The sequence below is a fragment of the Haliotis rufescens genome, unplaced genomic scaffold (assembly GCF_023055435.1).
Source record: "Haliotis rufescens isolate VD_foot unplaced genomic scaffold, xgHalRufe1.0.p SCAF_10, whole genome shotgun sequence".
In the NCBI taxonomy this organism is placed as follows: domain Eukaryota; kingdom Metazoa; phylum Mollusca; class Gastropoda; order Lepetellida; family Haliotidae; genus Haliotis; species Haliotis rufescens.
In genome coordinates this window covers 28,482,426-28,507,038 of record NW_025963780.1, presented here as the reverse complement: position 1 = coordinate 28,507,038, position 24,613 = coordinate 28,482,426, and the positions used below count along the sequence as shown (strand labels likewise).

At 41.7% G+C, this 24,613-nt stretch overlaps 1 protein-coding gene across 5 annotated transcripts in view; it reads right to left on the bottom strand.

Annotated features, from left to right (window-relative positions):
- Positions 1-318: 318 nt before the first annotated feature.
- Positions 319-24,613, bottom strand: part of LOC124135095 (rac GTPase-activating protein 1-like) — a 40,601-nt gene continuing 16,306 nt past the window's right edge. For 3 of the 5 annotated variants that reach the window (XM_048389155.1, XM_048389161.1, XM_048389172.1), the window contains 14 exons: positions 24,335-24,437; positions 22,425-22,481; positions 20,528-20,627; positions 19,766-19,811; positions 19,223-19,320; positions 18,766-18,819; positions 17,548-17,612; positions 17,136-17,199; positions 14,682-14,793; positions 13,616-13,721; positions 11,928-12,060; positions 11,357-11,477; positions 10,035-10,140; positions 319-6,122 (listed from right to left, as the gene is read on the bottom strand). In XM_048389155.1, the coding sequence (XP_048245112.1) occupies positions 6,050-6,122; positions 10,035-10,140; positions 11,357-11,477; positions 11,928-12,060; positions 13,616-13,721; positions 14,682-14,793; positions 17,136-17,199; positions 17,548-17,612; positions 18,766-18,819; positions 19,223-19,320; positions 19,766-19,811; positions 20,528-20,627; positions 22,425-22,481; positions 24,335-24,437 (1,238 nt within the window). In that variant the 3' untranslated portion in view covers positions 319-6,049. Of the gene's footprint in view, positions 6,123-10,034; positions 10,141-11,356; positions 11,478-11,927; positions 12,061-13,615; positions 13,722-14,681; positions 14,794-17,135; positions 17,200-17,547; positions 17,613-18,765; positions 18,820-19,222; positions 19,321-19,765; positions 19,812-20,527; positions 20,631-22,424; positions 22,482-24,334; positions 24,438-24,613 lie in introns of all 5 variants that reach the window. The other 2 variants (XM_048389159.1, XM_048389164.1) reach the window with 2 other exon arrangements.

Sequence of the window (24,613 nt, the reverse complement as noted above, 5' to 3'; positions counted from 1 at the left end):
CTGGGTCTTCAGCATGATGAGCGAACGTATGAACAAGGCTACTCGGCCTATCTGACTCAATGAACTACAGGCCTCTATCATATAGCTGGAGTGTGGTCCTGACTCAATGAACTGCAGGCCTGTCATATGGAATTGCATATAAGAGCATATGGTATTGCTCTTCTGCAGATGCAGGAACAATGTATACAAGCCTGTGAAGTATTAATGTCTGAGAGCAGGCACACCTGTCTACTGTCTTCAGTCCTGCTTAACTTCTGTAGACTAGCAACATTCACAGGCTCACTTGTTACCAACACAAATAAACAGGAAAAAACAAGATTATTCTAAAAGTATTTATTTCACAGATATGTGGGAATGGAGTGAAAGACAAGAGAACGACAGCAGTCTGTAGAGATAGGTAACATGGGGTAGCAGAAAGAGAGACAAGGTACTCATCATGTAACAGCAACACTGCCGCAGTGAGCTGTATGATGTCCCTTAGGCCACGAACAGATAATTACTTGCTTGTAGTCTACATCATGCACTTATCAAGGTAAGAAGCACCATGTATGCCATGAGAATGACAATCTCACTTAAATAATAAATCAGTTTCCAACTATACAAGTCCATGATTTCACTTCTTTGATAAACAAATGTATCTCATGAAAAAGGTTGAGATCAAATACATAATGCTACTATTTTCGCCATATATCCATCTATGAACATTTGAAGACACAAATAATAAGATTGACAAGCATCTTATCTACACAAAGATTTATATGGTTAAAAGTCATCCATTGAAAATGTACTTTTTGTCAGTTTTCAAGCTACACTCAGGACACTAAAGCATTTTACCACTTTGGAAACTTCCCATTGCTTTCCTGTAAAGTTTGCGTAACAAACATGTTTGTGTCAGCATCACTAATAAATTTTGTTTTTCTTACATGAACAAATACTCCCCCAAAAAGGGGTATGTTCATAAAACATGCACAAAATGTAAAAGTCTTATCAAATGAAGTTCTCATTCAAACAGTGGCATGTTCTTTGATACACTGAAAAATAAAAACAAATTTTTATGGCAATTTTCTTAAGTGATAAGTGCTTTTGATCCTTACATGCACCAACCTTTTTACTCCCGAGACACAATCGCCAATCAAAGAAAGCTAATGCACAGACTTATAGATATCCTAAGGACAACAAATTGTCTGTAGACATATTCATGGTAATAAAATAATTCCTCCCAATTATCTCGTCACCATGAGAAAACGGACAACCAACAAACAGATAATTAACTAGTCCTGGCCTAACAGAACCCCATCCCTTCATCAGCAGAATACAGAGCATGTTAATAGCTGCAAGGACACAGTGGGCCCTACCTTCACGACAGTTAACAGCAGGAAGAACCTGGCTTCCTATAGTGTGAATCTCAATGGTATTGGTAGACATCTACCACTGTAAGATGTATGTGCAATATGTTCTCACCGCCAAAAGAAACGCGATCCATAGAAACATATGGAGAAGTATTACGTTAAGAAGATGTTTTCAATGTGTACCACTTAATGACAAAACTAACAATCAGTCAAGTGTTACCACAGCATGTCTTTATTCTTATCACGATATCCTGCACATGATTTCCAAACTTTATTTGTTAACCCTCAACGAGACAAATAGTGGATCTATGGCGTCACATGTGAGCGTCGGTTCACACAACATACCAGTATGTTCGTTTGTGCATTGAACTAATCTAATCTCTCTTGAATACGAGTATTTCTTCATATATTAGCCACATGTATGGTATTCACGTTTCTTTTGTCAGTGAGTATATTTCAATAAAATATCCAGTTTTTATGGTTATGAAATGAAGTTTGTATGGTTATGAAATGAAGACAGATACACAATCACTGGCTGGTGAGAATTTTCCTCTTAAAAACTTCCTGGTATTTGAAATCAATCAAAGTACCTTGTGTTCAATGGCAGCGTAAAAGGATCATTCCCAACACCCAGTGCATGGTTCCTGGAAAAACGTGGGATAATATTGGTAAATCATGCATTAATGTTGTGATCCATAATAATTTGCATATCACAAAAACACCATTTCAAAACAGCTTTCTGAAATGCACTTTTCTCTATAATATTCATTAAGGCCCCATACAGCATCAAATATTGATTCACTCAAAAAGAAAGGATATTTTACTTACTAGACAGTAAAACCAATATGAACACATTAATTATTGCTGATCGAGACTACATAATTATATTAAATTATAGATAGTAGTCATAAATGAAGCATTCAATATGGCAAGCTTGACTACTCGGCTGTGCAACGTCACTAGAAAAAATGATTTGTACAAAAAGCAAGAAAGGTAAAATGACAACACAAACATGGCCACCCTCCGAAAATCGAAAATGAGGCTGTACGTCTCAGCACATACATCTGGTAATCAATGAGGCTCGGGAACAACTCCTAAACCCCAAAATATGTATACTGCATGCATTTATACATTTGATATTAAAATCCCCTTTAGGCTGACCTCAAATTATCAGTTTGTCAACAAATATTAACCCTGTATTTCAACACAACCAGCATGTTACATAATCATATACTTGATAAATAAATGTAGTAATAATTACTTATGGCTGTGGGTCTTTTCATGCATTCAAAAACAACCCTAGTGACACCTTGTTAAATGCTTGTGAAACCCTGTTAATCCAGATGGTAGTTCCAAGAAAAAATGTTTGGATAAACATATTTTCGGGTTATCAAATCATCGGTTATGAGTTACGTCCGTTTACTATAAATAGACATCCTCAACAGTATTTGTCCGGATGACAGGGTTTCCTGAATAAAGATTAACTGAACTGTACTGTGTCGCTGGAATAAATGCAAGACAGTCTGGTATGTCAGAATGTAAGTTCCGAAAACACAATGATTCTGTAAGGTTATAAAGTAACACTTTAAAAAAGTGGTTGAATGAACATCCAATCAACTTTTTTTTTAAAGTGGGAAAACAGATATACTAATCTGATGATAAGTTACTTCCTATCTCTAACAAATGTACTGACCAACAATGTGTATTCAATACATTACCATGACAAGGCCTGTGAGACCATCTTGGCAAACTATTCAGATAATATTTGAACAGAAAAAGTTACAATTATTACCGGTAATTATTACCACCTTAGCGATTTCAATAAGAATCATTGGCAATTCATCCCCAGTTCTGACCAACTGTAATCAGCAAGGCTAAACCCTGAACGACATCGCTCTCCTAGATAAAGTGAAAAAAATAAAACTCAATTGAATGGAATTTGTTTTGTCGAAAGTTACCAAAAGTCAACCAGACAGATGTATCGGTACTGAAGAGGCACCATTTATAGACTGGACAGCTACCATCATGCACTATGGTGTCAACAAACACATAAATAAAGCATCAGCGTGCAGCATTCAGATACCACAACGTCCCTATCTGCACATCCAGGGCCCCGTTCCACAAAGCGATCGTAGTGCTAAGACGATCTTAACTCCCATACTTTACATAGCCTTACGATTGTCGTAGCGCTAAGATCGCTTTGTGGAACGGACCACAGGGCCCTGTTCCACAAAGCGATTGTAGCTCTACAACAGTTGTAAGCCAGTGTTAAAGTATGGGAGTTACGACCGCCTTAGCGCTACGATTGCTTTGTGGAACGGGACCCAGTATGTTAGTTCTCCACTGACTTGACTGGACTCATCTAGGAATGTCCTGCATTCTCTACATGGGTTCCAGGCAACTTCAGCTCACACCGGAAAATGAAAGTATTTGTACAGAGATTTGTTACTGGGTTAATATTGCTAATGCATACATGTCCTCATCTTCTGCAACGAGGTGGGAAGTGTACATTTTACACAAACACATGGGAGCTAAGCTACGTGTGGAGCTAACTATGAGCTACACAGTCTAAAGCAGCCGTTACACATATTGAAAGTTCTCATGTCTTGAAACTCACAGGAATCTAATCCCAGCTCAATGCTTAGACTCCATGCCAAGGTAGAAACATGGTAAATGCCATATTGAGACCATACTTAATTTTGAGGTTTACTGTTCACTCAGCTAGGATCGGCTAGATCAAAATAAAAACATATTTAGGAGCACAATTTCAATGTTATTTGGCAAGGTCTTATTTTGGGTATGATGGATTTCATCTTCTTTATCTCCTGCGCTCACAGTACGGTAAACCTACACTTATCCCTGGATCCATCCCCTTGGTTCTCACGATCTCAAATGACCTGCCCTTGATTTTCATTAACATTTTACTGACCAATCAAACGTCAAATAACTCGCCAACCCAACATTGAGGCTGGATCGTAACTCATATTCTGATTGGTCCATTAGACTGGGTAGCATAGCAAATTAACTTTGCTGATAAAATCAAGGGCGGATAATTTGAGATTGCAAGAACAACGGGAATGGGTCAAAGGTTTAGTGTAAGTTTACTGAAATACAGGCCCAGGAGTAAGATAGGATGGCTAGTTTGGTGGTGAAAATACATGCATATTCGTCATGTTTATAGTGCAGGCAGGATGTTTGATATTTTAACAGTAGCACAAATATTTACTTCTGTCAGAGATAGTGTACTCTGAAGGTGTAGTGGCTAGATAATCTATATACAATGCATTTGATCAACAATAATTTAAAAAATGGGTGATCTGTTCTAATTTGTTCCAACAAATATCAGGAAAATAAAAATAAATTCAAACTTGTTCTTATGGTTGTCAAGTTTGTAAACCAAAAAAAACAGAAAAGGAGAGGCCTAAACCGGCTACAATCTGATGACACTGTGACAGGCACTGCAAAGACTGGCTCCTGCATCTCTACAGTTCTCTGTACATGTACCAACATCCTCAAAACCCAGGGCAGGGTTTCACCACTATGGACACATCAAATGGTCCTGACTGGAACAATATGGCAAGAAAAACAATCACTGTGAACGATTTCTATCTTTCTCTTCAGTAGTTTTGATCATATTTCAGTTCAGCAGTTGTGATCTTCAATTTCAAACCCCATCGTTGACACATGGAAGTCTAGACCACTGTAATTCTATGAGGTAGCTCTGACTGGGTCTATGTTCCATCTGATGTCAAGAACAAGTACATATCTAGTGCGGCAGTGCAACTTAACCTGAAACATTCATCAGCCGGGGACCCACCCCAAGAAGCAATCTCAGCACTGTGCCTGTCTTAGGTTTGTGTAGGGGAGTTAGGATCAGCTCAGCACTAGGATCACTTGTGGAATGGGTCCTGGAATAGTACAACAAAATAGGACACCCCCTAAAACGTCTGAAAATCTACTAGCACTCGGGATACCTTTAGTATCAGACAAACTGACCAGGGCCAGTGAGTTAGTGGCAAGTTGCATTCCTGCTACTGTCAGGATATAAACACAAAGTTACCCAGCTATACACAAGACAGACTGTGGGTGCCGTTGTCCAAAGCGATCTTAGCACTAAGGTGATCGTAACTCCCATACCATAACATTGATTAAAGACAGTCGTAGAGGTAAGGTTGTTTTGTACGACAGCCTGGAGATAAATATCAGATGCTGAATCACCAGATAATCCTGGAGACTAAGACCGTGACCACTCACCAAGATTAGTTGGGTGCATGTACAGGGAGGGGGTGGCGGCACAAGACATGAAACTCTACAACAGTGGAACCTACAGGATACTGTCAGTTGATGTATGATACACAAATATTGATACACGATTCCTTTATACCTTTAATTACTGCACAACACGGTAATGGTATTGCAACATGATTACTGTACAGGCAGGCAGTATTTACATCATTGTACCACTGACTAATAGTGGACAGTCCACACCACGGCCAGTCGCTTGAGACGTCGGCTGACACTATATACAAGGATGTCTGCAGGTCATGGCGGTGTGGCAGCATGTACATACAACACAAGAGCTCTGTACACACATGACACAAGAGCTCTGTACACACACGACACAAGAGCTCTGTACACACATGACAAGGGCTCTGCAAACACAACACAAGAGCTCTGTAAACACGACAAGAGCTGTCTTCTTAGTTGGACACAAACGGAGATGTGAAGAACTGGCGTGGTCTCTGTGTTGTGTTGTTGTGTCGAGATGGCAGCCTGCAGAAGAAAAAACAAATTGTGAAATTGACATGGAAGGTAAGTACCAATGCAGATATCATTCTTTCAGATCAGCCTATATAAGAGATCATATTAACAGAATGCAAATGATGCTACGTGTTCATTCGATCTCAGAACTAGTTGCAAACTAAATGTGTCTTTTCATTTAAGTCTTTATCAACCCAATCAGATTGCTCCCCTAAGCAGATACCAGCAAGCTCTCCAGACAAGAACCATCTCCATATTCATCACATATGACCCATCTCCACAGAACAAGCTCAGTGTGACCCTGCTATTTAGCCGAGTGCAAAGTTGGCAGTGTTCCAGCTATGACAGCTGCCTGTTATTTACTGCAACAACAATCAAATTATGAGCAACGTCCCATGCTGCTGGGGTAAGATGGCATGCAATGAACCAAGTCACTGATCCATTTAGTCACCTCTAATGACAAACCTCTTCTAACATGGACGATATTATGAGCAACGTCTCATGACGCTGGGTCAAGATGACATGCAATAAACCAAGTCACTGGTCCATTTAGTCACCTCTAATGACAAACCTCTTCTATGCCTGGTTGCGGTTGTACAAAACAACCTTAGCGCTATGACTGTCGTTCAGGTATGTGAGTTACGATCACCTTAGCACTAAGATCTCTTTGTACAACTGCACCCTTGACTCCCTGCAGGGGATTCAGCTGACGATCATGTTCTACAGACGCGAGTAATTACGTTTACATCTAAAACTGGTCTTCAATCAAAGAAAACACCTGTGTTTTTAAACAAGATGATCAATCGTGGCAAAAACTAGGTACTGTCGAATAGTTCTTCCCATGTTGGTTGATATGGTGATATGACAACAGGCCCAATGGTCATGGATCTAGAGTGTGTGAGTGAGTTGGGTTAAACGTCACTTTGAACAGTGTTCCAGTTATATCGCAGCGTGTCAGCTGAATGTGGGAGGGAAGCCCAAAGTGATGCACTTCGGTGAAACCCAGGAGCACGGGTATGGTGCTGACAAACCTAGAAACATAATCGGGTAGAACTGGGATTCGAACCCACAATCACAGGTTTCTGGCGTGACAACTCTGCACAGCGAATCGCGATGCCTCAGACAGCTGGGCCACCTGTGCCCACCCCATGGATCTAGAATGTTTCAATGTCTGGCAAACCATCAGTCAACCACCTGCTTTACACAGGCAACTGTTGACCTGCATTCCAGTTGCCCCCTGTAGACATGTTACACACAGGAGGGAGGGTGGGTATCAAGCGTAGGGAGCTGGGATGTCTGGAGCAAGACATACGTAAAGCTGGGGGAAATGTTTAGCAACTCAATAATGCAACCAATATACACACAAATAACTTATTTCTCCACTTTATGTTCTGTATTATAAATGACCTCTTGCACAAAGGTGTCTCGATAACCGACTGATATATTTCTGATATATTTTTCAGGGATTACAGAAGGTGAGAAGATATATTTGGGCCATGTACTTTTTGTCCTACCTGAGAAAAGGTGTTAAAATAAGACCTGGGCCTCAGATAGAACTCTCACTGACTGCAAGCGGAGCCAACCGTTTTAATGGCGGCATCAGCCTACCAACAGAGGAAAGGAAGGTAACAGCATGCAGCCACAGCTGACCAGACAGACGAGCGGGGTGAGAAGCATGATTCCAGGACGATATGTGATGTATGTATTCCAATATATATATCTATGAGGATGATATATGTAAATCAGGACGACATATCAACACAGGATGATAAATATATATCTGTATTAAACCAGCATGATATATTTATGCCATATATACAAGGATTGTTAGTTTAAGGCAGGACAACTAAGTACAAGTTCAATCACTTTAGTTCCAGCATATAGTTACTATGGTTACTTGCAGTTAAACATACGCCAGGGAAGATTTGCATATACAGATGAGGCAAAGGAGAGGATGTAAACTGGATTATACTGCATGCCATGACATAAACACAAAGAACCGCAATGTATCCACATCAAATCATTATTTGATAACAAACCCTGGCACAAGCTTGGCAAAGCACTACATAAATTAATGTAAACACCCATAACTGTTCTTCATTTTGAGCTGATGGTCCTAGGAGGTATATCTGGGTTGGGAGAACAAGTGCACCAATGAACCACACGTCTGTGTGTGGTGGTGGTGGTGGAGAAGGGGGTTAAAGAGAAGGGCGATGGTGTGGGAGGTAGAGACATCACTGAACGGGTGACTCAGTATGTATTGGCCATGTTGAGGTACACAGATGATGGTTTGTGATGCTAGAGAGGTGAGATGGATACAACTGTATTGCATGACACTAACAGCACATTGTCAGGTACAGTCCCAACCACACAGGACATCACTGAACGGGCGATTAAGTATGTGTTGGCCATGTTGAGGTACACAGATGATGGTTAGTGATGCTAGAGAGTAGAGAGGTGAGATGGATACAACTGTATTGCATGACACTAACAGCACATTGTCAGATACAGTCCCAACCACACAGGACATCACTGAACCGGTAACTCAGTATGTATTGAGCATCAGACAGATGATGGTTAGTGATGCCTGAGACGGGTGAGATGGTTACAGCTGTATTGCATGACACTAACAGCACATTGTCAGATACAGTCCCAACCACACAGGACATCACTGAACGGGCGACTCAGTATGTATTGAGCATAAGACAGATGATGGTTAGTGATGCTAGAGAGTAGAGAGGTGAGATGGATACAACTGTATTGCATGACACAAACAGCACATTGTCAGGTACGGTCCCAACCACACAGGACATCACTGGACGGGAAACTCAGTATGTATTGAGCATAAGACAGATGATGGTTAGTGATGCTAGAGAGTAGAGAGGTGAGATGGATACAACTGTATTGCATGACACAAACAGCACATTGTCAGGTACGGTCCCAACCACACAGGACATCACTGAACGGGTGACTCAGTATGTATTGAGCATGTGACAGATGATGGTTAGTGATGCTAGAGAGGTGAGATGGTTACAACTGTTTTGAATGACGCCAACAGCACATTGTCAGGTACAGTCCCAACCACATGGGGGACACCACCGAATGGGTGACTCAGTATGTATTGAGCATCAGACAGATGATGGTTAGTGATGCCTGAGACGGGTGAGATGGTTACAGCTGTATTGCATGACACTAACAGCACATTGTCAGGTACGGTCCCAACTACACAGGACATCACTGAACGGGTGACTCAGTATGTATAGAGCATCAGACAGATGATGGTTAGTGATGCTAGAGAGGTGAGATGGTTACAGCTGTATTGCATGACACTAACAGGTAATCTACATTAGTCATGAAACAAAACTGAGGATATAAGTTTATCAACATAAATATTAACTGCAATAAAAAGTATTTTCAATGTCAATGCATGTATTTTCTTCTTACAGTAAACTTAAACATGGCACACAATCAGGCCAACAAAGAACTCACTCTCATCAAACCTTGTAACATGTCCATTATCATTGAAGTCAGATAATCTTGTTGACGATTGGCTGTCAAATACTGTGAGCATTTTGCTCATTTAACCAATATGCAGAATATCTTTGACAGGCCTATAATTACTCTCAGACAAAGCTTGGAACTAAAACCAATAATTTCACTCGTGACATTTTCCGTAATCACTCGTACCTCATGCGTTATTCTACAATTGTCATCTGTGAACATATTTTGGTCAAGCTTGTTACTTAAGTATATCTATTGACTGAACAGACTTTTCCTTACAACTCAAGTTAACAAATCAAGTATTGTAGATGAACAAACATTCTCATCAATATCTTTAATGTGAAATATTTAATAGTTTTGATAAAACCATGAAATCCCCCTAGTGTACATCTGTGTGTGTGTGTGTGTGGTGCCGGCTCCTACCTGGGAGTCTGCTGTGTTGTGTTTCTGGACCAGGTCTGTGTTCTCTGCGTCTCAGCCTCGTAAGAACCAGGGGTAAGTACTGGACCGAGTCGACTTCGGGGAACTGCTATATAATCATCAGTACGAGCATCAATATCATAATCAGTTCGAAGACATATAAAACACATTTTACTTTACTTTGTTTACATAACTTTATCTTACAAGTGTAGAAGATATATATGAAAAAGTAATAGCGAGTGAGCGAGTGAGCAAGTTTGATTTTACGCCGCTTTAAGCAATATTCCAGCAATATCACGGCGGGGGACACCAGAAATGGGCTTCACACATTGTTCCCATGTCGGGAATCGAACCCGGGTCGAGCGTGACGAGCTAACGCTTTAACCACTAGGCTACCCGCCCGCCCCGAGTGAGTGAGTCAGTAGTGGGATGATACACTGATGCATCACGATTTGTTACTACACGAAACAAAAATTGATCACAATCACACATTAATTGAAAAGTATCGATTCTTACCTTAACTGTATTCTTTAATAAATGTTAAACCAAACACTAATTACCAGTGATAATGAGTAGTGAAAATTAAATATTTTCATCCATTGCACCATACTTTGCACTGCCAACTGTAAATAGTCTGTGTGCCAGGTATTTGGCCATCCTGTCTATGAAAAAGATGCTTTACCAACAACAGTTGGTTGGTGGGTTTGTTGTTTAACGCCGCACTCAGCAATATTCCAGCTATATGACGGCGAGTCTGGACCAGACAATCCAGTAATTGATATCATGAGCATCGATCCACGTAATTGGGATCGATGACATGCATCAACCAAGACAGCGAGTCTGACCACCCGATTCCGTTAGTCGCCTTTTACGACAAGCATAGTCACCTTTTACAACAAGCATGGGTTGCTGAAGACCTATTCTACCCCGGAATCTTCACGGGTCTTACCAACAACAGATAAGTATCGTGATACGTATCAGAGCGTGAGCAAGGTATCATTACACGTATCAGACAACACAGTTGGTGTATCGTCCCAGCCCTAGCGAGAGTGTGAGTGAAGGGTGTTTAACACAGCCATCAGGCAATGTTCCAGCTAAATCAGGGAGCTTATAAATAATCAAGTCCAGACCAGACAAACCAGTCACTGGTTTAGTGACAATGGACTCCATTACCACATGAGACGTAACTAACCAAGTCTGTGAGCCTGAACACCCATTCCAGTTTCAGTTGACTCTGAGAGGACAACCCTAGTTTACTGGGGGCCACCGTGGAAGACCCAAGTGGGATATGTACATGTGAGGACCGTGTGGAGGGGTTGAGTTACCTGCTCGGCTGCAGTCGGGGGTGTTGGGTGTGTTGGGGTCTAGTGGGTACAAGCTGGTGTCCTCAATATTGAGGAACTTCACCCAGAATTCACCAGACAGTTCCAACAGGTTCTCCATTACCTGCAAAGACACATCCAAGGATGTCACAAGAATTTTAGGTCTAATTTAGTACGAAAACAGCTTCATTCAAAAGCAATTTAATCTCCATTCACTATCACAACAATAACAATACACTACTCAAGACCTTTGATTTGACTTGTCGTTTAACACCACACTCAGCAATATTCCAGCTATATGACGGCGGTATGTAAATAATCAAGTCTGGACCAGGCAATCCTGTGATTGACATCATGAGCATCAATCCATGCAATAGGGATAAGATGACATTCAACAACCAAGTCAGCGGGCCTGACCACCTGGTCTCGTTAGTCGCCTCTTACGACAAGCATAGTCGCTTTTTACGGCAAGCATGGGTTGCTGAAGACCTATTCTTCCAGATCTTCATGGGCCCAACTCTAGACAATACATGAGCACGATACAGTGACTGGTGGTGGAGCAGAGTGCACTCACCATGTTCTGCCTGCGTGTCTCGTTGATCATCTGCATGGGTTCCGGTTCCGGCGTGGAGTATCCCACCAGAGTGGGCCCAAACACCTTGGCCAGGTTGCTGATGGGCATCTTACACTCGGGGCACTCCGCAATCCTGCAACATCACACATACAGCTTACCAGGGATTTAGCCAAGATTCTAAACAAAGTTCCCCTGGCATGCAATTTGGGTAAAAATAATTATCTTGTTAATAGTTCTTTTTCTCTCTCTTATATTCTGAGGTATTATAATACCATATTTTGAGATTGTATTCAATGTAAAAACCTAACCAAGCAATAAGTGAGTGAGTGAGTGAGTGAGTGAGTATGGTTTTACGCCGCTTTTAGCAATATTCCAGCAATATCACGGCGGGGGACACCAGAAATGGGCTGCACACATTGTACCCATGTCGGGAATCGAAACCGGGTCTTCGGCGTGACGAGCGAATCCAAGCAATAAGCCTCTTCCTATGTATTGGTCCTGTTATCAGGTTAACACAGGTTACCTCTACAGAGCCATGACATTAGTTATTAGTGATACATATATAATAATGATCTAGCAGGTTGAGATAATACCCTGCTTACAGATTCATGACACACTAGTCCTTAAAACAACTCACTTGTCCAAACTTATTAATGATTTTTATCATGAAAGATTTCATCTGGGTGCTGAGGCAAGATCATGTGATACAACTACAAACTGATTTTCAAATGAAATAATGCCAAAGCAGCCAAATTCACCTGGAGCACAGGGTTCCATTCTTGAGAGCCTCTTATATATTGCAGCAATTACCACTGTTTTTTTTAGCATTCACCATGCCTTCACAAACATTTTCTAATCGATCTGAATGACATGTTGGGAGGGGCTGATGTAACAGACACAAAGATGCAACTAAACATTTCATTGAAAATGACAGGTGCACCAGGAGTTGATACATTCCAGTTACTAAGTAGTAAGTACAGAACCTTAGGCGTATAAACAATGTAGGTGAACACAGTTATGTTTGCAGGCCAGTACTGGAGTTTGGGCCCCTTCCACAAAGCAATCTTAATGCTAAGTCTTTGTCATACTTTAACATAGACTTATGATAATCTAACCATGTCTGAACCTGAGTGTTACAAATAAATTCACTGAGATTATCTCACCCGACAGTTGGGTACAAGTCAGTTATAACCACGACCAACCTGTAGGGATAGTGATGAACACAGCTGGGAAGGTGAGTCTGACTATAACACGTTCTAGTGAGCCGTGCTACCCCGGTAGTGTTCCTGTGGCTGGGGTAGATTTAACAATGTGTATGTAGACAGCAAGGCTTGGTCCTTTAAAAAGTTACAACCCTTCTCCAAACTAACTGGCCTTCAACTAAATGGTGGCCACAAACTGGCTGAACCTGAGGTCGTGTAAAATTTTAGAACTCCTCAACCCTAAAACCCTTTTAAATCTTGGCTTCCGTTTGCCTCATTTCATGGCGATTTATGTCTAAATAAAGAAGTTGTTGAACACAACATTACAAAATGGAGGCCGGTTGTCATTCTACAGAGATAATGCCATTAAAAAAATTGGACATAAAGAGAGAAGGTGTGAACGTTTCTGCAAGCCTTCCTTTGTAATTTTAACTGGGCTCAGGTCAACATGCCAGCAGTTAAATGGACCCCTGTGTGGAGACTTACTTCTGTAGATGCAGACAGAGGAAGGCCAGGGTGTCCCTGTTGGCCTGTGGCAGGTGCTCCACCAGGCTGTACAGATGTCTCTGGGAGGTTTCCCTGTCAGCTATCTCTGTACAAACACACCAGTCCATCAACTCATGACATGATCAAATACTGACAAATACAACAAGGAAAATACAGAAACAAGAGGACAAAGTCATCGATATCCCTCGTCACCTAGTTCTATTGATTGCATAACTATACAAAGGCACCAGTTCGACACTAGACCTATCTGTGTCAAGTTTAGTGGAGAAATATTGTACGCTTTCCAGACAGAGACATCTTGCAAGGACAGGGACACATGTAGAATTTGTTTTTAAGGATTTACACTCCTTTATTTACTACTTGTGCCGATGCCAATACAGTTCCAATATTTTGTTTGTTTTCTAGTTCTGATGGTTGACAATGATGTTTCTTCAATACCATGGTTCATAGAAATCTTCAGCAACCACATTTTCAAAGCAAAAGTTTTAAGGCAAAAGTAAGAGCTACTTGAGCATGTTGAGCTTTCAAACAGATTTGTAAGGACATACTTCATTCAAGCCCATACATCAGCCTATCAATATAATTTTACACTTGAGTTACGGACAAATCTTTTGCTTAATGACATCATGCATTATGGGAGGAAATATAATTGTGACATATTTATCAAGAATGGTCGTCAAATTTCTGACATCCAAAGTCAGGGTCTTTTCAAGCATGTGTAATCTTGGACAACACTGAGCAGCCTTAGAACTTCGTTTTTTATGACTAGTCCGGAGAACAAGTGTAAACCTTATGTCACCACAGAGTTTGTAGCTTGTCCTGCTTGAATGGGACAGGAATGTTTACTATGTTTACAGTTTCTGTTGGCTTTATTCAGTTGAAATTTGTAGCAAAAGTTAAGCATTGAAACCTGGTTCAGAATATTATAACCCTCAAATGCTACTAGTCAATGAGGACTGCTATCATTGGATTGTTACTTGTCCTCGGCACAATTTAGTAGTCTTGGGCAAGTGTGAATTTCAACGGCTGAGGATGCATCACTTACCTGCGGACTGGGCAAACTCTAGCCACAGCTTGTAGGTGACCAGCGGTTCCTTCAGTCCACGCAGGAAGTCCTTGAGACAACCACACACCACATGGATATCCAGGATGTTGTTCTGGGAACGAAACACACAGCATCAGACAACTGGTCACTGACAGCATGGGACGAACACAAGCTATGGACACCTTCAATCAGTTATGATTTCTTGTTTTCTGTTTAATGCCACACTCAACAATAGTGCAGTTTTATGGCCTGTAAATAATAGCCTGGACCAGACATTCCAGTGATTGATATTATCAGAAAGTCCCAAGCTGATGGGGTACCAGAAGACACAATCAACAGAGTCGGACTACCCCATTAATTTAGTCCTCACTGAGTATATGTTGCTGTGGACCTTTTTTAACAGGACTCCCCACATGGGACATGTTGCTGTGGACCTGTCATAGCTTGGACTGCCCACAAGGGATATGTTGCTGTCCTAACCCGGACTCCCAACAAGGGATATGTTGCTGTCCTAACCCGGACTCCCCACAACGGATATGTTGCTGTCCTAACCAGGACTCCCCACAAGGGATATGTTGTTGTCCTAATCCGGACTCCCCACAAGGGATATGTTGCTGTCCTAACCCGGACTCCCCACAACGGATATGTTGCTGTCCTAACCCGGACTCCCCACAAGGGATATGTTGTTTTGGATCTGTTCTCCCCGGACTCCCCACAAGGGACATGTTGCTGTTGTAATCCGGACTCCCCACAACGAATATGTTGCTGTCCTAACCCGGACTCCAAACAAGGGATATGTTGCTGTCCTAACCCGGACTCCCCACAAGGGATATGTTGCTGTCCTAACCCGGACTCCCCACAAGGGATATGTTGCTGTCCTAACCCGGACTCCACACAACGGATATGTTGCTGTCCTAACCCAGACTCCCCACAAAGGATATGTTGCTGTCCTAACCCGGACTCCCCACAAGGGATATGTTGCTGTCCTAACCCGGACTCCCCACAAGGGATATGTTGCTGTCCTAACCCGGACTCCCCACAACGGATATGTTGCTGTCCTAACCCGGACTCCCCACAACGGATATGTTGTTTTGGATCTGTTCTCCCCGGACTCCCCACAAGGGACATGTTGCTGTTCTAACCCGGACTCCCCACAACGAATATGTTGCTGTCCTAACCCGGACTCCCCACAAGGGATATGTTGCTGTCCTAACCCGGACTCCACACAACGGATATGTTGCTGTCCTAACCCGGACTCCCCACAACGGATATGTTGTTTTGGATCTGTTCTCCCCGGACTCCCCACAAGGGACATGTTGCTGTCCTAACCCGGACTCCCCACAAGGGATATGTTGCTGTCCTAACCCGGACTCCCCACAACGGATATGTTGCTGTCCTAACCCGGACTCCCCACAAGGGATATGTTGCTGTCCTAACCCGGACTCCACACAACGGATATGTTGCTGTCCTAACCCAGACTCCCCACAAAGGATATGTTGCTTTCCTAACCCGGACTCCCCACAACGGATATGTTGCTGTCCTAACCCGGACTCCCCACAAGGGATATGTTGCTGTCCTAACCCGGACTCCCCACAAAGGATATGTTGCTGTCCTAACCCGGACTCCCCACAAGGGATATGTTGCTGTCCTAACCCGGACTCCCCACAAGGGATATGTTGCTGTCCTAACCCGGACTCCCCACAACGGATATGTTGCTGTCCTAACCCGGACTCCAAACAAGGGATATGTTGCTGTCCTAACCCGGACTCCCCACAAAGGAAATGTTGCTGTCCTAACCCGGACTCCCCACAACGGATATGTTGCTGTCCTAACCCGGACTCCCCACAAGGGATATGTTGCTGTCCTAACCCGGACTCCCCACAAGGGATATGTTGCTGTCCTAACCCGGACTCCCCACAACGGATATGTTGCTGTCCTAACCCGGACTCCCCACAAGGGATATGTTGTTTTGGATCTGTTCTCCCCGGACTCCCCACAAGGGACATGTTGCTGTTCTAACCCGGACTCCCCACAACGAATATGTTGCTGTCCTAACCCGGACTCCCCACAAGGGATATGTTGCTGTCCTAACCCGGACTCCCCACAAGGGATATGTTGCTGTCCTAACCCGGACTCCCCACAAGGGATATGTTGCTGTCCTAACCCGGACTCCACACAACGGATATGTTGCTGTCCTAACCCAGACTCCCCACAAAGGATATGTTGCTGTCCTAACCCGGACTCCCCACAACGGATATGTTGCTGTCCTAACCCGGACTCCCCACAAGGGATATGTTGCTGTCCTAACCCGGACTCCCCACAACGGATATGTTGCTGTCCTAACCCGGACTCCCCACAACGGATATGTTGCTGTCCTAACCCGGACTCCCCACAAAGGATATGTTGCTGTCCTAACCCGGACTCCCCACAAGGGATATGCAGCGTGACACTCACCAGCCTGGGGACACCCTTCCCCTTGAAAAACTTCTCCTTCAGGTCCTTCACCTCTCTGTCTGACCTGCAACAAACACACAGACATCCCTGAAGCTGAAACAGCTATTGTCTTAAATGTTATTGAAGATTAACCTTCTATCATATGATGGCAAGTGATATCGATCCGATAAACCAATCTAATAAACTTGGTATCATGACTTGATAATATCCAAATGAGGTATCCCTTGCAGGAACTACTTTCAAGCTCTATACATCAATGAGCCTTTAAACAACTTGAAGATGAAGGATACTGGAGAGATGGTATTCATGTGATGGCGCATAGAGGACAGCTGCCAAGTTATAGCTGGTTGGGATATTTAACCACAATATTGGTACTCGTCCTCGCTGCACACAGCAGACAGAGTCAACTTACCCTGGTACTCTGTAGATGCCCACCTCAGACAGACCCCGAGTCTCCACCTCATTCACACAGTGAACCTGCCACAGGGAAACAAACAATTACATGGAATGTTGATCAGTGGTTGAATCCAGAGTCAACTGGCATAACCTTAAGCAGTCAGGTTCTGTCATAAAGCCTAGAGATATCATCATGCATCGTGATAGCGATACAGTATTAATGTTGATGCTGTATCGAAGTAAATGCATAAATATTTACAAACTACATTAATAATTCACTGCCACAGAAACATTTACAATAAGTGAAGATTTCCAATCAACGAAACCTATAATAAAGACCATAGCGTCCTAAAGAAAACTGACTGTTCACCAGCATGACCGTGTTAACCATGTGTTAGCTATACATACTACTGAACTAATGACAGGGATAATCCAATGTTATTTTATTAAAATATGCACTTGACATATTATGATGTTTGTTTCTGGTGTTTAACGCAGTACTCAGCAATATTTCATCTATATGTGACAGCGGTCTATAAATAATCGAGTCTGGACCAGACAATCCAGTGATTGACATTATGAGCATCGATCCACACAATTGGGATACAATGACATGCATCAACCAAGTCAGCAGGCCTGACTACCTGATCCCATTAGTCGCCTCTTACGACAAGCATAGTGGCCTTATATGGCAACCATGGGTTCCTGAAGGACTATTCTAGTTCGGATCTTCACGGGTCAACATATTATGACAATAGGTTTGTGTATACACATACTATCATGGAAAGATAGAAATGTCCCTATCAAAAATGAAGTAATATGTATATAAGTCTACCCTTTCAAACATGTCATAGTTTACACTACTTTAAAGTAAGTAATGCTATTTCCTGACATGAATGATTAAGTTCCTCAAGCAGGGATAATTCTAGGGTTGGGCCTTGTGCTTTTAGCCCCTAAATTTAAAAAAAAGGCCCATATTTTAACATTGTGCTGTATGGGCGTACTTCTGGAATATTTGAAATTTTCATATAGAGGGCCTATGTCAGAAAATCCTTGAGTCAACCCTGCTGAAGAAATAGTGAAACATATCATAAGGGTGTTTGTTTTTATTACACAATAAAACAAACCACTGCAAATATCCTTGCAATATTTGAATTTTCATTAGTATGATTAGAGCAATCACAAAAAATACCTCCGATGTTGAGAAATGTCCTATTTATAAATATAGACTTACCACAAGTGATGGGATCATTGGTGAATCACTAGGAGTAAAGTCAGAAATCAGTCCCTGAAACACATGGAAATCCAATGATGTCAAAACTATTTTTCTCAGATTTAGTTTCCTTGACTTTGACAACCGTGAGAATACAAAATTGTGCTGAGAAGGAGTAAATACCAATGATGGTAGTCCTCATCATGCTCATAGAATGGTAGGATTTGGGAGCTATAATCGGAATCAGTTCCCAATGCTTTAAGTTTGCTTCAAATTGGAACTGAATAAAATTGATAATAATAAGTAAACATAGTAAACATTTCTGTCCCTTTCAAGCAGGACTGGTTACAAACTCTGAGGACTGGTGAAAAATGTTACAACTAGTCCTCTGGACTAGTCTTTAAAAAATAGAATTTCAAAGGCTGCGACTGACGAAAGACATGACTGTCAGTTTAATATTGCGTGTTGCTGTACTGACCCCTGCTTTCTGGTGAGCCCCTGGGGTGCTGGGTGCATTGGGCATACAGGGGAGGGGCAGCTGGTCCTTGCAGTCGGGGTGGCAGGTGGCCTTGCAGTCTGGCGGGGGGAACACACAGTGAGCACAAGACACACAGAGGGAGGGAACAACACACAGTGAGAATAATCAAGTAAATCTCTCCATATCAATTCTGACAAACACTATTGTATCATCCAACCAAGGCTCAAATGATTTCATGCAATATCAACATTTAAATTTTGATTTGGATGCTATCAATGTATTCATATGCATGTTTTGTGTGTGAATAGACTGAATTTAGAGGCATCAAATGGAAATTGATACCTCATTTTAACCAATAAGAACCAAGCATTCTTCAAGGTCATGATAGAATACATCATACAGTCCATGCTATACCAATGGGATTTACAAATATTGGTATTCTTGTTAAATCTCTGTAAAGTTATAAATACCACATTGGTCAAATGGTGGTTGACGGACACAAGCAGTAAACGTGATGAAACTCTACCTCAAGGATGCACTTACCTTTACACTTCATTGCCAGCTTGCCAAAACGGATCCTCTTGCCACACTGAAACACAGGGCTCTCACTTCCAGGATTTGTTTGTTTGTTGTTAAACGCTGCACTCAGAAACTTTAAAGCTATATGATAGTGACCATAAATAATCAAGTCTAAACCAGACAATCCAGTGAAATTGTGACCAACAATTCAGTGAAATCGTGACCAACCATCCATCTTCGGGGTACAATGACACACCATCAACCAAGTCAGCGAGTCTGACCATCAAATCCATTTGGTTGCCCCTTATCAGGTGAGGTGAGGTCAGATGGTGTTAAATGTTGTGTCCAAGATTATTGCACTTAAATAGTGACGTACATGCACATGTGTGTGTGTGGCTGCTTGTACTGCTTGGTCTGGACTAATGCCGATTTATAGTGCTAGCTCACTGAGATACCATGCCACAGTTTAACATCAATACCCCACTCAGACACAGCATACTGACTCCAACCAGTCCTTGTTTTAGCCCCTTAATGCCGAGCGCCAGAGAGGGTAACAAGTACATCTTTTAACGTCAAATGGCATGACGTGACCAGGGATCAAACACCTATTCACTCGTAGCAGTTAGTTTACATCTTTAACCACAAAGCTATCCCACAACTACTATTCACAAAGAAGAAAGTAAAACGACACTGTCGGGACATATTTTCCTTTTTTCTCAGCATACAAATCTGTGTCCTGTGAACATGGTTAAAGTATCTGCATGAAAGTGTCGTGTCTCCACTTACCGGCACACAGGTTTCTGGTTTGATGAAAGTCCTGGAGATGAACACATGGACTCGGTTGAGGCCCTTCCCAGCCGAAGAGCTGCGACCGAGCACCGGGGTCCTGCTGATATAGAGACTGTGTTACAACCTGCTGTATAGCAGCATAGGATACAAGCTCCTTACAGCGATAGCCCATTCGCGGAGCTTTCTATACTATCACTGCCACCATTCAAAGCTCCCAAATGTGATAGGTGGCCACAACCATGCTTGGAGATGAACTCCAACTGACCGTTATGTTTACAAACAAGTGATGACTGCCGTGACACCAATTACTCTTACCCCAGCTTAATTATTTTCTTTGTCAATTTGAATTTCTATTTCATTCCAACTATCATGTAATTGGTATAGTAAGAATGTAAGGGGGGAGTTGGTTGATTTTCCGTTAGTCTGCAATCTCGAACCAATCTCATTAAACAAACAAAAAGGTAAATTCATCTTAGGAAATTTGATCAGAGGAAAACCTTTTCAAAATTCACTATGAATCTATGATAGCATTCCCCAAAACATAAACAAAAATATAAACTTGACTACATTTGGGGTTAGAGGGCAAATTTCAAGATTCTTGTAAAGGCCGAGGTCACACATGGCAGCAATCTTACCAAGAGTGTAACGAAGGAGCTTGCATTCAGGAAACCCACACAGCTACATTTAGCAAACTCATTGAATGTGTAGAAATAACATTAATAAAGTAAGTATGCATTTTCACATTACAGGTATTGCATCGGAGTATACACAATCTATGGCAGTATTTACTATAAACACACACACACACAAACCATGCCAATGTGCAGAGTCATCCCGAGCAGAAGAATGAACAGTCGAGGCATGTGCAGATTTCAAGATAAATGTTTAACTTACATGGTCTAAGGCTAGTCAAAGCAAGCAGCACAGGTACCAAGAAAGGTTCCTAAATTAATGTAGGCTAAATACGACAAGCATACCAGCACAGCTACCTAATTATAATAGCAAAAGATATATACTTGATAATGAATATGCAGTGAATGAGTGAGTGAGTTACCATTACCAAATTACTTTTTAGGTGTTTGTGTACAAATATGTATTTATAAAATGTAAAAAACCCAGTCATAAAACACACACTGCGCAATCATGTCTTATTGTTAGTCATGTATATTGCTGTTGTGAGTTTATGCACCATAGCTTACACAAATTATAAGTCACCTGAAACAGCATTTAAGCATGTCTACTCGTTGGTGTTAAAGTACCCACATGACAGGAGTGAGTTTTACATCACTTTTAGCAACATTCCAGCAACATCATGGCGGGGGACACCAGAAATGGACTTCACACATTGTACCCAGGTTGGGAACCAAACCCTGGTCTTCGCCATGACGAGCAAATACTTTAACCACTAGACTACCAGACCGCCCCACAAATGACTGGACCCAAGCGAGTACAAATACATTAGATACCCAAAGAAAACTATCAAGAGCCAATTTGAATGATAACATGTGGTTAATATTCATGGCACAAAAACATTATCTGGAGCTTGGCTTCACACGTTGCAGCCATGTGTGGAATCAAACCCGGGTTTTCACCATGACAAGCCCATGCTTCTACCAACATCTATCCCTGCAGTGATGATGATGGAACTATTACCATGGTTACAGTAGGAAAAGTAATAATCATGATAACAATTACAGACAAAGAAAATGTCTGACAGTACTGAGCAAACAGAGAAAATGATGAACATGATATAGACAGACAGGCAAGCTTGGTAGATGTGATGCTAGATAAATGTTGATGATGGATGCACGGTATACGAGGAGTAGATGAGTGGCTACATATAGTCATGTGACTCGTGGTTACACACAGACACTGACTGATAAACGTCACGTACCTAAACAATTTATTCTTCGTCTTCGCGCCTGTAGGCGGCTTTGTGCCACTTAAGTCTCTAACAAATAAAACAATGCTATCACAAAGTGGCAAGAGTCTAGTTCTTTCTTTGATTTATTGTATGTGAAAACAGTTCAGATTACCTTGGTGAACTGTTTCGTGTTCATCTTCCTGAGACAAGGAACTGACTATAAAAGTCCAGTTTCCACCCAAGCCGAACTAGGCTGGAATTCCAGAGTTACATTTTGGCTGGACTAACAAGTCCATGCATAGTCCGATCAAATTTGAGTCATGAACAAGACATCTCGTGTGTAAACAACATGGATTTCAATGTGCAGATTTTGTTCGACAGGAGGTTTTGCAAAGCATGTGTACTGTCAACTGGGCATCGACAGATATTTTGCAAATTTTTCATGTTTTTAATCAAGGTGCTCAAGTGATTTGATGCACTTCGGTGGGTGAGACAAGTTTTATTACAATATAGATCTTGATTATTGATCAGATTGTCTTGACTTGACTGGGTGCCACCATTTTGTTTAAAGCAAATGCGAATGATATGAGAAATGGAATCTGATTGGTCAACAGGAGGGACACAGAAGGGACATAACTCCTGGATATTCCAGCCTAGTGCAGCATGGGTGGAAACCAGACTTTTATAGTCAGTTAACGCCCTTGCCTCAGGAAGATGTTTTGTGTCAGGGCTTAGAATGTACGTCGGTAGTGCTCAGTTGTGCACTCCTACACATACTAAAACTAGTACTTGTTTTTATCGTTCTATCAGCATGATCAGGCTTTTTAAAAGCTGGGCAAAAATATGCATGAAATAGCTGTAAAGCAAATAAAACTATAGTAGTGTCAGAAATAAAAGGAAACTGCTTTCCCCTAACAATTCAAGGTAGTAGTGTTCATGTATACTTTTACTGGAAATAACTCAGGAGCAAATATCAGCACCTCACTAAACTGTGGTACCGTAGAACATGTAATTCGATCAGAATGTTTTGATACCACCAATGAGGAACACTGATGACATTTTGGTCAGTTCAATAACTTCAATATGTTCTGTCTGATCAGAAATATTAGGAGACAAACAATAATGTAGAAGAACAAACAATGGAAGAAGTGCTGGTGACAGACTGATGCAGAGAGTAGATGTCTTTACAACAGTGACATTCAGTGTTTGAAACAATTCTAAAACCCATCACAACAGTCAGGTAGGAGACCCATAAACGTTGCCTGCCCATCTTCAAAGTTATCGGCCAGCATTCAGACATTATAAACATTGGAAAATCGCAAAAAAATAAGAGACGGTCACAAATCGCGTCTTGAATCAGTTAAAATAATGCAAACAAATACTTAAGAATCTACAAGGAGTTATACCAAAACTGAATACATAAGTAGTCTTAAAATTATCTGCCAGAAAGTTGGGCAGGTGGGGAAAATTTAATGCAGCCTAAAAGAAAAGTCACCAGCCACGGGCAGTTATTTGACACTGGTGACATTCGAAAGGACTCTCCAAAATCTAGTTTTGCCAACAGTGTGATAATACAACGTGCAGGCGACACAGAAACCAAATAACCCCAAATCAGAGAGACAACTGTATTCCTATTTTCAGATGATAAAACATCTTATAAACTACCCGGCCATCCACCTTGGTCCTACTTAACAGATGTGGAAACACTGAAACATTGTAAAGACCTTAGTCAGTCTAGGACAAGCTTCAGAAAGAAACAGCTGAAGCACTGAATATTCACACTCGCAAGGTTTATGCCTATCTTAATAGAAGCAGTCCACTTTTATCTTCTGACACTACTTTAGAAACGAAAACTACTGAGCAAATTATCCATGTTTGTGAGGCTGACAACAAATGTCGTGTTTCGTCAGTGAAGCTGGGAACAGAGAGCTGATACTTACTCTGGATGAGATGGGGTCCGCTTCAAGATTCCCTTCCTGGTACGACTGTTGTTCCTATTTCTGGGGGTACCAAAGAAGGAGTCATCAGACTCGGGTTCACTGTCTGGAACAAAATTTTACATGTTTCCTTAACTTTAGTACAGAAATACCTTCAGCTGGAAGATACAGAACTGATCTACCAAAAGCAGCCATAGAACGAACATTTTGTATCAACGAGTGAGTGAGTAAGTGAGTTGGGTTTAACACCGCTTTTAACAGTATTCCAGTTATATTGCGGCA